Source organism: Hydra viridissima, unplaced genomic scaffold (genome assembly GCF_058129835.1).
Source record: "Hydra viridissima isolate aposymbiotic clone 2 unplaced genomic scaffold, HvirCarnegie_v1 scaffold_11, whole genome shotgun sequence".
Taxonomy (NCBI): Eukaryota; Metazoa; Cnidaria; class Hydrozoa; order Anthoathecata; family Hydridae; genus Hydra; species Hydra viridissima.
This window is the reverse complement of record NW_028324310.1, coordinates 4,672,399-4,686,401: the sequence shown is the minus strand read 5'-3', so window position 1 is coordinate 4,686,401 and position 14,003 is coordinate 4,672,399. Positions and strand designations below refer to the sequence as shown.

Sequence of the window (14,003 nt, the reverse complement as noted above, 5' to 3'; positions counted from 1 at the left end):
ATTTACCTTCCTGTTGAAAATGCACCACTTTTACACGATCTTGATTAGTAATAGCTTTTTTACTCATTTTTTTCAAAAGAAAAGAATTTTTTTTGTTTGAAATTAATTTTTTAAAAGTATTTTAAAGAAATTATTTTTTTTCAAATACTTTTATTGGTTTTTTGGTAATGACTCAGGTGATTAATAGAATATTTAAACAAAAAAGGTAAAAAATAAATTAAAAAAGACGTTTCCGCCGCATTTAGCACCGAAAATTCTTTGTGGTTCTTAACTTTTTTACAAAAAAAAATATCAAAAAGAATTAACACATAATATTTAATCCTTATTTTTATAGGTTCTATTAACTAATTTTCAAAAAAAAAAAAGTTTTCTTTTTTCTCATGTTCTATTTGATATGTTTGAAAAAAAAAGAGACTATTTTATTATCTTTAGAATAAAAATTAATTAAATTTATTTGAAAAAAATATATTTTTTTATTTAGCGGTTGTTAACTTTTTCTTAATACTGTAGAATAACACTAAATTCAACACAGAAAATCTCGCCAGCCAACGTAATTTTCTACAGTTAAATCTTTTATAACGTATCTAATTTCTGACTGTCAATCACGATGATAATGACGAAAAACAACCCCGAAAACTCTACCGGATAGAAAAAAAACCAAATTATCCCCTGGAGATCAATAACTCTTTACCATAAATTGTCTGGGAAATCAATAATACATATAAAAACGGCAGAAAACCCAGATATTAAACGCCGTATGAGCACATCACTCATTTTAAAAAGATGCCGAAACCGCATCACCCTTTCATTTACACAGTTAATGTGTATATTAAGATGCGGTTTCGTTAGAAGGATTTTTTTGACTAGATGGCTTTACAAACTTCCATCTAGATTACTAATTAAAATGACGACTATATAAAATGCTAAAATGTTCTATCCTTATTACCACTACCGGCTAATCAGCTAGATTGATTGAGATATTTACCTCAACGTACTTTCAAGCGTGAAGCGAATGCTCTAAAGCAAATCAGACTCTTACATAAAAAAACAAAACAAACAAACAAAAGTTAGAAAAATAATACAAATAAATTTACAGAAAAGTAAATGCCAAATATAATATGGTATTTTTAAAAAGTATATATTAGGCAAATGTTTTCATTTATTTTAAAAGTAATGATTACTTTGAAAGTATAAATCTCTTTTGAAAAGTGATTTACTTTTTAAAAACTATAATAATTTAAAAAGTTATTCATATTCTAAAAGTAGGCATTACTTTTTAAGTAATTTTCAACTTTTCTCTCCAAACTGATATTAAAATATAGAGTCTTGTAATTCCAAGGTTACCATTTGTATAAGTATTGACATATTAAGCAATAACTACTTAAAGTATACTCTCTTAAGTGTAAATGTACATCGATATCTTTTAATAAAATTTATTGCATTAGTAGTCAGAAGCAAACCTTACTATGAGTACATGTAGTTTACTAAGCATACCTTAATTGCATTTTTATATTTCTAATAAAAAACTACACAGTATTTTTTTTCATTAAAACCTAAAGTTTATTCATTTTAAATCCTTAACAAATGACAAGTAAAAATAGTTTTGTTAAACCATTTCTTAGTTTTACGATTTTTTTTGTATTACCTAAATACTTGCTTTACTATACTCTTTTTTAGCAATGTTTTGTATTAAAATAGTTTTTGACGCTTTTATACTATTATAATTAAAAAACTAATTTAGGCTTGCACTGTTGGTAAAATTACAAAATTTTGTCAAATATTTATTGATTTTTGTTCAAAATTATTTATGAGTATTTTGTAACTCCTAAACTTGAATACAATTTGAATTAGTGATAGAAAAAGAAATATCAAAAGTTAAACCTACTTTTAGCTTATCTTTAAGTTTCGATTATCAAGTTATAAAATGTGGGCTTATTGGTAATACTATTCACTTTTAAAAATTGTTGCATATCTATATATGTATATATTGGTTTTCTACTTTATTAAAGCCTAATTTTTAGTTGTATGATCATATAAGTAAAATTCTTCAAATATTCTTTCATAGTAGTTCACTCAATGGCAACAAATAAATTTGAGGCGTATGTATTTTTGTTTACAATCCATACTTTGTGATAATATGTGTGATATTATATATATATATATATATATATATATATATATATATATATATATATATATATATATATATATATATATATTATATATATATATATATATATATAGATTAGCACGTGAAGATAGTAATGATAGCAGCTCAAAATCAGATGAAGAAGCAATTGAAAATGGAGAGGTTTAGCAAATACATTTTTAATTTTCCCTAAATCCATACAAGTCTTTATATGAAACAACAACTTCATTGGTTTTGTACCAACATAATTGTTTCATATTAAAATTGCAAGTTTTTCATAGTGTTTTCATAATGTTTTCATAGTGTTTTCATAGTGTTCAATGGGGTAAATCTTATTGTGACAAAAAAATTCTATTATATATATTTTTTGAACACTGCACTACAACTTCATAGAAAAATTTCATTAACAATTAATAACAGCTAATACTAATAAAAGTGATCCGTAATAATGTGTGTATACTCCTTACTAACTTATGTCCAAATTCTGGTGACTACAACCATAAAGTTCTTGTTTTTTGTGTGATTGTAACCATACACAAAACATCTGGTCTCAATTGCTATGGTTGTTAATAAACTTAACATGGTTAACATAAAAGTTAAAAAGCAATTTGTATAAAGTCATATCACTGGTTTTTCAAAGACAAAATGTTTTAATGTATTTAGGTAGTGTCAGATGAGTCTGCCTCAAAAGAAGAAACAAATAAGGTAGTTTGTTTCTATGATCATAAAACAGTTTCTTTAATAAATATTTTTACACTGAAAGTTTATAAAGTTAAAAAAATAAATAAATGAATAAAATTATTTGAATTAGAGTAAATAAAACTAAAAATTTAGATTAAAGTTTATTTAAAAAGGTGTGATTTGTGTTTTGCATTTTTTTAATATATACTTTGAAAGTAAGATTTCTATAAATTTCTTAAATTGATTTTATCTAGTATAACTTCCCAGACGAACCAGTTGTTGAAAAAGGTGAACATCGTCTACAGGATTGTTACTGTTTATGGTTCTCACGTAAGAGCCATGGCAAACAACCAGTTACTCAAAAGTATGAAGATAGTATTAAACTGATTGGAGCATTCTCATCAGTAAGTTCAATTCTTTTTCTCAATTAAATTAGCTTTACACATCTAAAGTTTCAGATTTTGGATACCAAATTGAGAGTTAGCGTTAAAAAGGTCATTCGTGGATGCATTTAGTGTAAGAGATATAAAGTAAAACCGCTGCTACCGCTAACTAGAGCAATATTACCACGCTTTGGAACTGAAGATATCGAACCATTTACTGTTGCAGGTGTTGACTTTGCCGGTCCACTAAAATATAAAGCGCCAGTAAAGTTGGGTGAAAATGTTACTTTGCACTTAAACTTTGTCATGATCTATCTGCAGGAGAATTTCAGAAGATTTTAAAGTATTATTTTTAGTGTTGTTACAACTTTGAAATTATTCGACTGTCGACTAAATCGATTAATGCATTTTTCAAAGTCAACCGAAATCGACTAATATATTTTTAAAATCGACTAAGTTGACTAAAAGTCGATTTTTTTTTTCATTTAGTTATGTATAATATGCATGAACATCTAATATTGTATAAGTTTTGATTATTTTACCCTAATTTTTTACATTTAGGTTGAACAGTTTTGGGCATACTATTTACACATGGTTCGCCCTGGAGAATTAACTGGACACAGTGATATCCATCTTTTTAAATATGGTATCAGACCTATGTGGGAGGTTATTAGAATTATTAATTATAATTTTTACCTTATTTATATACAGTGTGTTATAGATTTAAAATGCACATCTCATATTTAAGAAATAGAACAGGCAACTAAAAACTATATTTACTATATCAGTCATGTCAACTTAGTAGCTACTAAAGGTATTAGTTACTTTGTGAATTGGAATTTTTAACTTAATTGGAATTTCATTGGAAACAGCTTGTACAGCTAAGCATGCCTCTAGGAAATACAATTGGCTGCAACTAGTATTGTCCTGATATATTATTTATTAACATCCACAAACTTTATTGAAACTAGTAGGAAATTACCTATAGGCTAACTCTTAGAGATTAGAGGATGAAGAAAGAATTGCAGTAGTTCCACCATCCACTATTGTAAAATATTTTCTTCTAACAGAGCTTATTGAAGTTTTAGGAAGCACACAAATCATTGCAAGTTAGTTGTATGTTTGGTTGTAACATGCCCTTTAAATACTGCTGATGTTTGTTTTACCTTGGGGTATTTTTTTAACGCATCTTTGAAATAAGTCTCTGTATACTCACTTGCTGTTATACAAATCCTTTGTTTTAGCCCAACATTTACGCTCTTTTGATGATGACATTAGATTCTGATTCTTCATTTATAAAAGTTTTTACTCATCTTATTGGTGTAGAGTGTTCTGCTCTACATGTACAAATGCATTAAATCTTTGCCAATTTTAAAGAAACTTTACACAGTAGCATAAAAAAAGATTTTAGCTATATACATTTTAGGATGGTCTAAATTCACAATAATAAACAATTTGGTTTAATTTTATATTTTGTCTGAAACTATTGCATATATACATGCATGATATGTATAGAACCATGCAAATATTTAGTTTATATATGTATACAAGTTTACTTTCTGCTAATTTAAGCACAAATTTATATTAAATGTAAATTAATTTATATTGACTTAAATTATTTTTGTAATTAAAAATGTCTTTTTTAAGGATAAAGCAAACAAAAATGGTGGCAAATGGATTGTTAGGCTGAAGAAAGGACTTGCATCACGTTGTTGGGAAAACCTGGTGAATATGCGAACCATTTTTTTTTTATATAACATTTTGTCTATAATATCAGTTGAACACAATGAAATTCAGCATCCTTTAATTGTTAATTACTAAAAAAACTACTTAATAAATTTTGTAATTTTTTAAGCAATTAAGCTAACTAAAATATTTGTTTTAATAGGTAAAAATTTTATATTTTTGTGAGTACTTGACATCATTTCCTAGATCTTGCTTTGAGTTACTTTTTCTGAAGTTTGAATCCACTTTTTCTTAAAATCTTTTTCATTTGAAGCTAATTTCTTGCTTTTAAATAGGATTCTTTTTATAATTAACCAATAACTTTTTGACCAATTTGAAGCCATTTTTAATCATACTATACTAGAGACTTCTTGGAGTAGTGGAAAGTAGCCAAAATATTATGTGTATATCATGCTTTTTAATGAATAGTAAAAGTTTTTCTTTGAATATTCCTCTATATACAAATCTAAGCTCAAAGTTTTACAAGTAATGTATGGTGTACTTTTCAAACCACAGGATTAAATTGCTTGCCATACAAGAAACTTGGGAGCAAATCTTTCAGTTTGAAAATTGGATTTGGTGGTAACTAACTTTTAACTGATAAAAATACTGTTGGCCTGACAATTGTGAAAAGTCTTTTTTGCAATAGGTTTCATTGTCTTCAAATTATGTACAAATTTTCTCAGCTTAAGTTTTATATAAATTTTTCAAATGATGAATTGCTTTAATTTCTCCAATGATTGCTTTGAAGTTCTCTTTTTATGATATGCTTTATATTCTTCAGATTTAAATACTTTTTCTATAAAAGCTTGGCTGCATTTAATAGATCAAGTCTCTTTATATTGCTGCAAAATAAATCCAACTGAAGATTGAGCAACATCAGCAAGTTTTGAAATGTCAACTTGTGACAACAAAGTATTTAGAAGAAAAGTTTTTTCTCAATTTAATATTTGTTTACTCATTTAAACCCAATAACAATCATAACAATGTAATATGTTACAATGATTGCAATACTTAACACCAATTTAATCAAACAACAGCACATTAGATTCCTTCTGCAAAAAAATTAGAAAAATCTGTTAAGTAGTTTTTGAGTAATTAATGATTAAAGGATGCTGAATTTAATGGTGTTCAACCATTATTACTGCATAATTTTTTGTGTTTTTTTTTTGGCTTTTTTATTTTGTATTTTTATACTTTCTATATTTTTATGTTTTTTTATATTTTTCCTATTAGTTTAAAAAAAAAATTTTTTTCTGAGATACTTGCAATGTTGGGTGAGCAATTTATGGTTGGACAAGAAATCTGTGGTGCTGTTGTCTCAATTCGATATCAGGTTTTTTTAAATAGTTCTCTGTTAAATCTCACATGGAATTTGTTTGTTTGCACTTTTCTTAATATTTATATCAAACTGTTAATAGGAAGACATTATTTCAATATGGAACAGAAATGCTAGTGACCAAGCTACAACTTCTAGAATAAGGTATTTTTTGTAAATAGTGATAACATAAAGTAATATGTTATCACTATTTAATAACTTATTTCATACTTGAATGTATGTCCGCTTTGCTACAGATTTTTCCTTTATTTCTTGATCAACTGCATTATGTGTAAACTTTCATAAGATATGTTTCATATAAAGAAAATAGCTGTTAATGATAATATGATGATTGGGATTGGCATGAGAGGGATACTTTTAAAAACTTTATTAATTTGTATGACATGGGTGGGTGGTGTAGTCCTCCTGTATATGTAAATAAAATGCAACCATTAATTATTTATCATGTTCCAAGGTGCTAATTAAATCTGAATCTGAGTAGGTTCCAAAAACTCAACCCTTTTAACTGGGATCTCATTCTTTCAGCCGGACCCTTATGCTTGATTTGTTCAAAATTTAATCTCTGAAAAATGAGACTTTTTATCTCAGAATCACATTGCCAAGGTCCTGAGTTTGTTTGGAATTTAGTTCTCTGTTATTTTTTTCTTGTAGTCAATTGTATTATCTTTAATTACCCTTTAAAACCAGAAGAAAAAATCCCTGATAACTAAAGTATAAATATTTCATAATACTTACATTTAGCTTGTCTTAAAAAATAGTTTTATAAATAGTTTCCTAAACAATTTTAACAATTTTAGGGACACATTACGACGCGTTTTAAATTTACCACAGAATACTATAATGGAGTATAAAGCACACATGGCTAGTTTAACGTGAGTTCAAAATGATTTTTTTAACAGGATTTTTAAATAGTTCTTCAGTTATTAATGCATGCAAAAGTATTCGGGATTCTTTTTAAAAACTTTTTCATGTAAAGTATTCAGGTAAAAAAATATTAAATAGTTTTTGATTTCCTGAAAGACTTAAAAACAGCTTTGAGCTTTAATTTATGCTTTAACTCAATACGTCACATTTTAGGAATACATAAAATAAAAATACATAAAATAAAAAATATTGCATTTTAGGAATTTCTTTTGTTTCTTTTCAGTGATCATTCAAGTTACAGGAACACCAGTGTATTTGTGAAGTGAAATATAAAGAAATCATACAGCTACTTTTTCTTTTCTTTTTTTCGAACCTTTCCACCTCTGTCTTAATTAAGTTAATTGTCCCTGTTTTTTTGGTCACTAATTTTTAATGAGCAAAGGGGCTGGAGAAGTAGATAAGTATGTAATATCATTTAATTGTGTGGGATGTGTGTGGAGAAGGGGGAGGCTAAAAGATGGGATAGATGCTATAGATATAAAGATTATTCTAATAGAAATAAATTGTACAATTATTATTCAGGAAATACAATTTAGAAAATATTTTTTTAGAATTGTACCATAATATTTGTTGTTTTGTGTATCATGCTGTTGATTTTTAAATCTCTTTTCTTGTTTCTCTTTTCTTGTTATTGATAATTTTTTTTTTGTTCTTTTTCAAACATAGTTATAAAGTTTTATTGTTGATAATCAAATATTCGACTGTTTTAATCTTCTTTTTTGGAGTTGTAAATATTTACTTTTTTTACTTGAAAAAAAGTTATTTGAAAAATATTGAGCAAAAAGAGTTTCTGTATAATCTATTTATTTATTTGCTGTTAATAGTTGTTTATTTGATGTGGTCAATAGTTAAAAATTTGTGTAACTTATGAAAACTATAACTTAAATTTTGATTTATAGAGTTTATTTTTAGATTTTTAGTTTAATTCTATATGGATATTTGATTATATGTGATATTTGATTATATGTGATATGTGATATGGGATGGCTCAAGTTTGCTCCTCTTATCATCCCTTTTCGTAGGAGAATAGAAACTGTTGCTGTTCTTCTTGGTGTTTTTTTAGCATTCTTAGCTCATACCTGTGGTATACTTGTCTGGATCGCAATCTTTTTTTCAGAATGGTGGATTATTTCAGTTTTGTATACAGCAGTAGTGGTTGTTTTTGATAGAAAGTGCTCATCACTTGGTGGTCGACCCATTTGGTGGCTGAGAAACTTGTTCATATGGAAGTACTTTTGCTCTTATTTTCCAATCAATCTGGTAAAGACTGCTTATTTAAGTCCATCACAAAATTATATCTTTGGATACCATCCACATGGAATCATTACTGCCGGTGCTTTTGGAAACTTTGCAACCAATGGAAACAACTTTAGCAAGCTTTATCCTGGAATTAAGACTCGGTTATTGACCTTAAAATGTTAGTCTAACTTTTAATGTTATAATCTCACTTAGCTATAAAACTCTACACTAACTTGTTTTGAAAGAAATAATTTATTTAAAGCAACTTGATTTTATATCATCAAAAAATGAAGTAGGAAAACCATGCAAAAATTGCGATAAAATCTAAAGGAGAAAATTGTAAATCATTCTCAAAAAATAATTGATTATACTAAAATGATTTGCAAATAGCAAGTGTGCACTATCTTTTCACCTTTAGTAATGCTCCGGTTTCCTTTTGTGCGGGAAATCTATCTCGGACTTGGGATGTGTGACGTGTCAAAGGAAAGCATTGAATTTATTTGCGGTGGATCAATGGGTAATGGAAATGCAGCTGTGGTTATTGTAGGAGGAGCAGCAGAGTCATTAGATGCCAGACCTGGCTCTTGCAAATTGACTCTGAAATGCAGAAAAGGGTTTATCCGTATGGCTTTAATGACAGGGTAAGTTATTTTTCCTAATAAATATCAAAAGCTCTAACCAAAATGCACACTGCATTTTGATCAGAGCCACTTAACTATAATTTTTCTCTCTCACAAGTAAATGACACAAGGATTTTGATGTTTTTTGTGGTAGTGCGCAACTTGTACCAGTCTATTCTTTTGGAGAGAATGAGTTGTATGAACAAGTCAGCAATCAACATGGTTCTTTATTACGAAAGGTACAGGAACATGTTCGAAGATGGCTAACTTTTGCACCAGTTGTGTTTTATGGGCGAGGAATCTTCCAATATAATTTTGGCATCCTTCCTTTTAGAAGGAGAATAACTACTGTTGGTTAGTATTAAAATTTTGGTAATTTTTTTTTTAAACTTTTTTTTTGATGACCAAAATGATGGTTTGTGACACCTTAAAACCTGTAAAGTCCATATTGGGCATTTACAACCTATTTGCTTAAGTCCATATTTTGTGTTTGATATTTCCTATTCGTTTGGGTTCCTTTTTGATTGAGTCAGGTCCATATTTAATTAGGTTCACATTTATTTAAGACCATATTTTAATTTTGAATTGAATTTAAGATAATTTAAAAAATAAGTCCTTATTTAACTAAAACTCTAAGTCAATTTTTAATTAAAAAATAAGGCCTTAGGTGAAAAGAATCCAAATTTAACAAGGACATTTATTAAAGTTGTCATGTGGCAATATGATCTCATGAAAAATGATCTCACATTCCTCTGCCAAAATAGTATAGTTGTGAACCGGTAATTTACTGGTAAAAATTTACCAGTTTTTTATATAATTACCAGTTTTTACAGTCTGAAAAATTGAATAAAAGAAGTGTAAATTATATCAAATTATATCAAGAATGTTATGCTGCTACATGAAAAGGAAAAGATACCTCATGGTTGGATTTTCCAACAAGACAACAATCTAAAGCACTGTGCAAATTCTATCTAAAATTTTTTCAATTTGAAAAAAATCCTTATTTCAGACTTGTCTTATCAAAACCCAGATTTAAATCCAAAATAGCATCTTTGGGAACATTTCGATTGTCAATTGAAAGGCGAAAAACCGACCAATAAAAATGATTTGTTCTAGGTGCTTTCGGATTGTTGGGCAAATATCTCCATAGATGTTCTGATCAACTTTGTTGACTCTATACGTTGTTGTTATTAAGCAATAATAAAGTTTAGGGGCTCTTCAACAAAATACTAATGTGCTGTGACGAAAAATTGTGAAGGAATTAGAAATAGTATCTCTTTTTTGAATTTTTTTATTTGTTTACAAACTTTTGCACAATTATGTTTTCAATAAATCTTGAGTTTCTCTATCCATTACAAGATATCATTTTTTTGAGTAGTTTATACTATGTAATCACGTTATAGAAACACTTGTTGAAAATTTCATTTATTTTCACTGAAAAGTCAAAAAGTTAAAAAAAAAGATAAAAAAAAATTGAAAATTTTAGCTGTTTATAAACTTTTGCATGCTACTGTAGTATTTATTTAGTTATTTTCACTAACATAGACTTTGAAAGAATTGATAGAAGATCATCTGTTTTTCCTGAGTTGGGTGATTTCAAATATCTTATTAAAGCAAGCAAATTGCTCTGTTGTCTTTCTCTGTATATTTTTAATACAGTTTCTTTAATGCTTCATGTAAGATAGGAGAAATTATCCTCTAACTTGTTGATAATAAATCGGAAAGCTCCTTGTGCAGTAAGTAAAGTAGCTTCTTTGCTGCAAATGTTTTTCAAGGCAATTTCTAATGGCTCAAGAATCAAAGCTATATTGTTCAAAAGTTCAATTTCATCGCTGGTAAACTCAAAGTCTATTCCAATCTCTTTAGAAATAAACTGAACAATATCCAAAACTTGGAGAAATCTTATAATCATGCTATTCCATCTTACTTTCACATCTATAAGAAGAGAGAGTTTTTTTGCCATACTTCTCTTGAATTTTTTCTTGAAGAAAATCGTTTTTACAAGAGATTTTCTAAATTTTCTCATAAATTTTCTCATAATGTATCTGACTTGGGATATAAGAACTTGAATATCTTGAGCCAAATTTCTAGGATTCCAGCCAGTCTCTTCTAGGACAAAAGGTACATATAAATCCACATCATTTTCTTCCTCCTCTATATCTTTATCCACTTCTACCTCCATGTCCTTGCTCTCTTCACCTAATTCTACAAATGCAGTTCATGTGCTAAACAAAATTGGTGGGAACAAGGTAACATCTTTGCAAGTTTGATCATAACAGATGCCCCATCTGTTGTGAGACAAACCACTTGTTTCCAATTTAGACTAAATTCATCTAGTTTTCTTGAAAATAACTTTTTAGCCTCTTCAGATGGAGGACTACCATCTATAAATTGTAAGATTTTTCTTTCAGATGGTCAATCCTAAATTGTAAGATTTTTCTTTCAGATGGGTATTGACATTTAGTAACCTTTGATTATTCACACTTGTATATTTATCAACAGTCGTGTACTTTCCATGTAAATCGTGAGCTGCTTCTTTTTTCAGTACAGGGTAATAACGTATTTTTTTCTTCAATACTTTTCAGTCATCCCAAACTGAGATTAGTTTATTAATTCATTAACTAATTAATGAATTAATAAACTAATCTTTAATTTATCTCACACGTAATTTAATTCACACATTAATTCAAAATTTTGTAAACAAGAAACACCTAGGTATTCTCAATAGATCATCATTCAGGGAAGACATTTTATCAATATTATAAAACTTTTTTAAAATATCTGTAAAAAACCGGTAATTAACAGTAAAGGGATAAAAATTTATCGAAAACCGGTGTCATGTTAATATTTTACTCCGTTGAAATTTTACTGCGCAGTAAAATTATAGCGTTAAAAATTTACTGCGCAGTAAAATTTTAATGTTAAAAATTTACTGCGCTCGTTATTTTTTTACTGTCATCAAGAAAAGAAGAGATGTTAAAGTTTTTGGGAGGGGCGGGTAAAAATATACATGTTTTATAAAACTAATGGTACTTCAATTTTTCTTTTAATGAAACTTTAATTATTTAATGCATACATTAAATGATAGTTTACTTTCCAGGCCAGATTTTGATTCACTTTTTTATGTAAAGCTATGCATTTTCCCTTATTTTTTTTGCAATACATCAATTTGTTGTCTATGATTGCAAAGTTTTTACATTGCCTTTTAAAGTTTGCCTTTTTTCCTCTCTCATTTACACCTTCAGGAAACTTTTTGTCATTCAAGTATTTCCTGATATTATGAAAGTTAATATTTTTGTACATCTTGAAAACGCCAAAAAAATAAACGCCAGAAACTGTATATTAAAAAAGTCAGTAAAAAAATAACGATAGCAGTAAAATTCCAACGTTGAAATTTTACTGCGCAGTAAAATTTTTACGTTGGAATTTTGCTGCGCAGTAAAATTTTAATGGCAGTAAATTAAAAACGCTACACCGGTAATTCAAAATTCCGGTGAAATTCCCAACGATATAAAATAGCTTTATCAGTTATTACCAAGTATAATTTACATTTATTTAACATATTATATTGTGAAATGATGGAATAACTATTTTTAAAAATGTAACTCTTAAAGTAACCCAAAAACAAAGTACTTGCATTTGTTAAATAGATCCTCGTGATCAAACAATACCTGTACACAACCCTCCCCGTTCCTGCTCTGGCTTCTCTCCCGGTCACCCAAATATGTGTATTGATGACAAATGCGATGACCAAATTTGATGGCTAACAAGTGATATTTATTTTTTTTACATTATTCTAGTTGGCGCCCCAATAAGTGTTGTAAAAAACGTCAATCCTCAACAATCAGATGTTGATAAGCTCCATCAACTGTATATTGAGCGCCTTAAAGAGCTATTTGATCGGCATAAGAAAATATATTCTGATTATCCGGCTGCTACTTTAGAAATAGTGTGATAATCAACGTATAAAACCATTGAACATTACCAATAATTCTTAAAATGCTTGCTGATACCCGAGAAGGTTTTTATGTTTTATATTATTTGTTTATTAATTTATTGAAATTTATATCGAAAGTATTACCTTTTGTAGAGTTAACATTTTTTTTAACAACGAATCTTTTTAGTAGAAATTTGCCACATGTAATATATAAAATTTTTATGCTGAAAGCAATCGAAATCAAAGATTTTTTTTTTTTTTTTTTTTTCAGTTTTAGATTGGAAGTACTTCAATAAATTTGTATACAAAAAGTAGCATTTTAAATTTTAACATAAAACTTTATAATTCCAAGATAATTTTAAAGATCTATAAATTCGTGTCACATGATAGAGCCGAAAATATTTATCCTCGAAAATATCACCGAAATATTTCATAACCGAACAATATAGAACCGTATACTTTGATTGCAGGATCGAATTACAAAATGCTCTTTGCGCCGAAAGTTTTAGAACCGAATTTTACAACCGAAAAAATTTGGATCGAATTACAAAATCCTTTCTTTTTTTAATTTAATTTAATTTAAAAACTTTATTAGAAATTGATTTTTACAAGATAGTTTTAGTTAACACTAAAACTAATTTAAATCAACACATTTAACTTTGTAGACAGTAAACTTTCGATTGTAAACCTTTTCAATGAATTTCGGTTCTAAAATCATTTATGACTTTCGATCGAAGTTTTTTCGGTTCTAAAATTATTTAACATTTCGATAAATGATTCGATCGAAATTTTTTCGGATCTAAATACATTTATGACATTTCGATCGAAAATTTGATTGAAATTATTTCGGTTCTAATTTTTTTCGTGAATATTTTCGGTTGTGTAATAAATTTCTCATATTCAGTTTTAAATTGAAATTAGGATTCGGTTGAATCATGGGACGCCTATAAATTACGTAGTACACGAGGAATACGCTATAAATGACATAGTACACGAGGGAATACGC

At 27.8% G+C, this 14,003-nt stretch overlaps 2 protein-coding genes across 3 annotated transcripts; both read left to right on the top strand.

Annotated features, from left to right (window-relative positions):
* The first annotated feature begins 843 nt into the window (after positions 1-843).
* LOC145191181 (eukaryotic translation initiation factor 4E type 2-like) lies at positions 844-7,490 on the top strand. 2 transcript variants are annotated; one of them, XM_090066134.1, is made up of 11 exons: positions 844-1,938; positions 2,066-2,099; positions 2,245-2,311; positions 2,813-2,854; positions 3,085-3,234; positions 3,775-3,879; positions 4,861-4,938; positions 6,200-6,274; positions 6,360-6,421; positions 7,075-7,149; positions 7,425-7,490. In XM_090066134.1, the coding sequence occupies exons 2-11, from the start codon at positions 2,077-2,079 to the stop codon at positions 7,465-7,467; spliced, it is 720 nt and encodes a 239-aa protein (XP_089922260.1). In that variant the 5' UTR covers positions 844-1,938; positions 2,066-2,076; the 3' UTR covers positions 7,468-7,490. The 2 variants fall into 2 exon arrangements, with proteins under 2 accessions (XP_089922260.1, XP_089922259.1); XM_090066133.1 differs by lacking the exon at positions 844-1,938 and having other exon boundaries at positions 1,948-2,099.
* A 148-nt stretch (positions 7,491-7,638) lies between these two features.
* On the top strand, positions 7,639-13,242 carry LOC145191180 (2-acylglycerol O-acyltransferase 2-A-like). The gene is made up of 4 exons (XM_090066106.1): positions 7,639-8,618; positions 8,859-9,081; positions 9,215-9,414; positions 12,861-13,242. The coding sequence occupies exons 1-4, from the start codon at positions 8,180-8,182 to the stop codon at positions 13,013-13,015; spliced, it is 1,017 nt and encodes a 338-aa protein (XP_089922232.1). The 5' UTR covers positions 7,639-8,179; the 3' UTR covers positions 13,016-13,242.
* Positions 13,243-14,003: the final 761 nt, after the last annotated feature.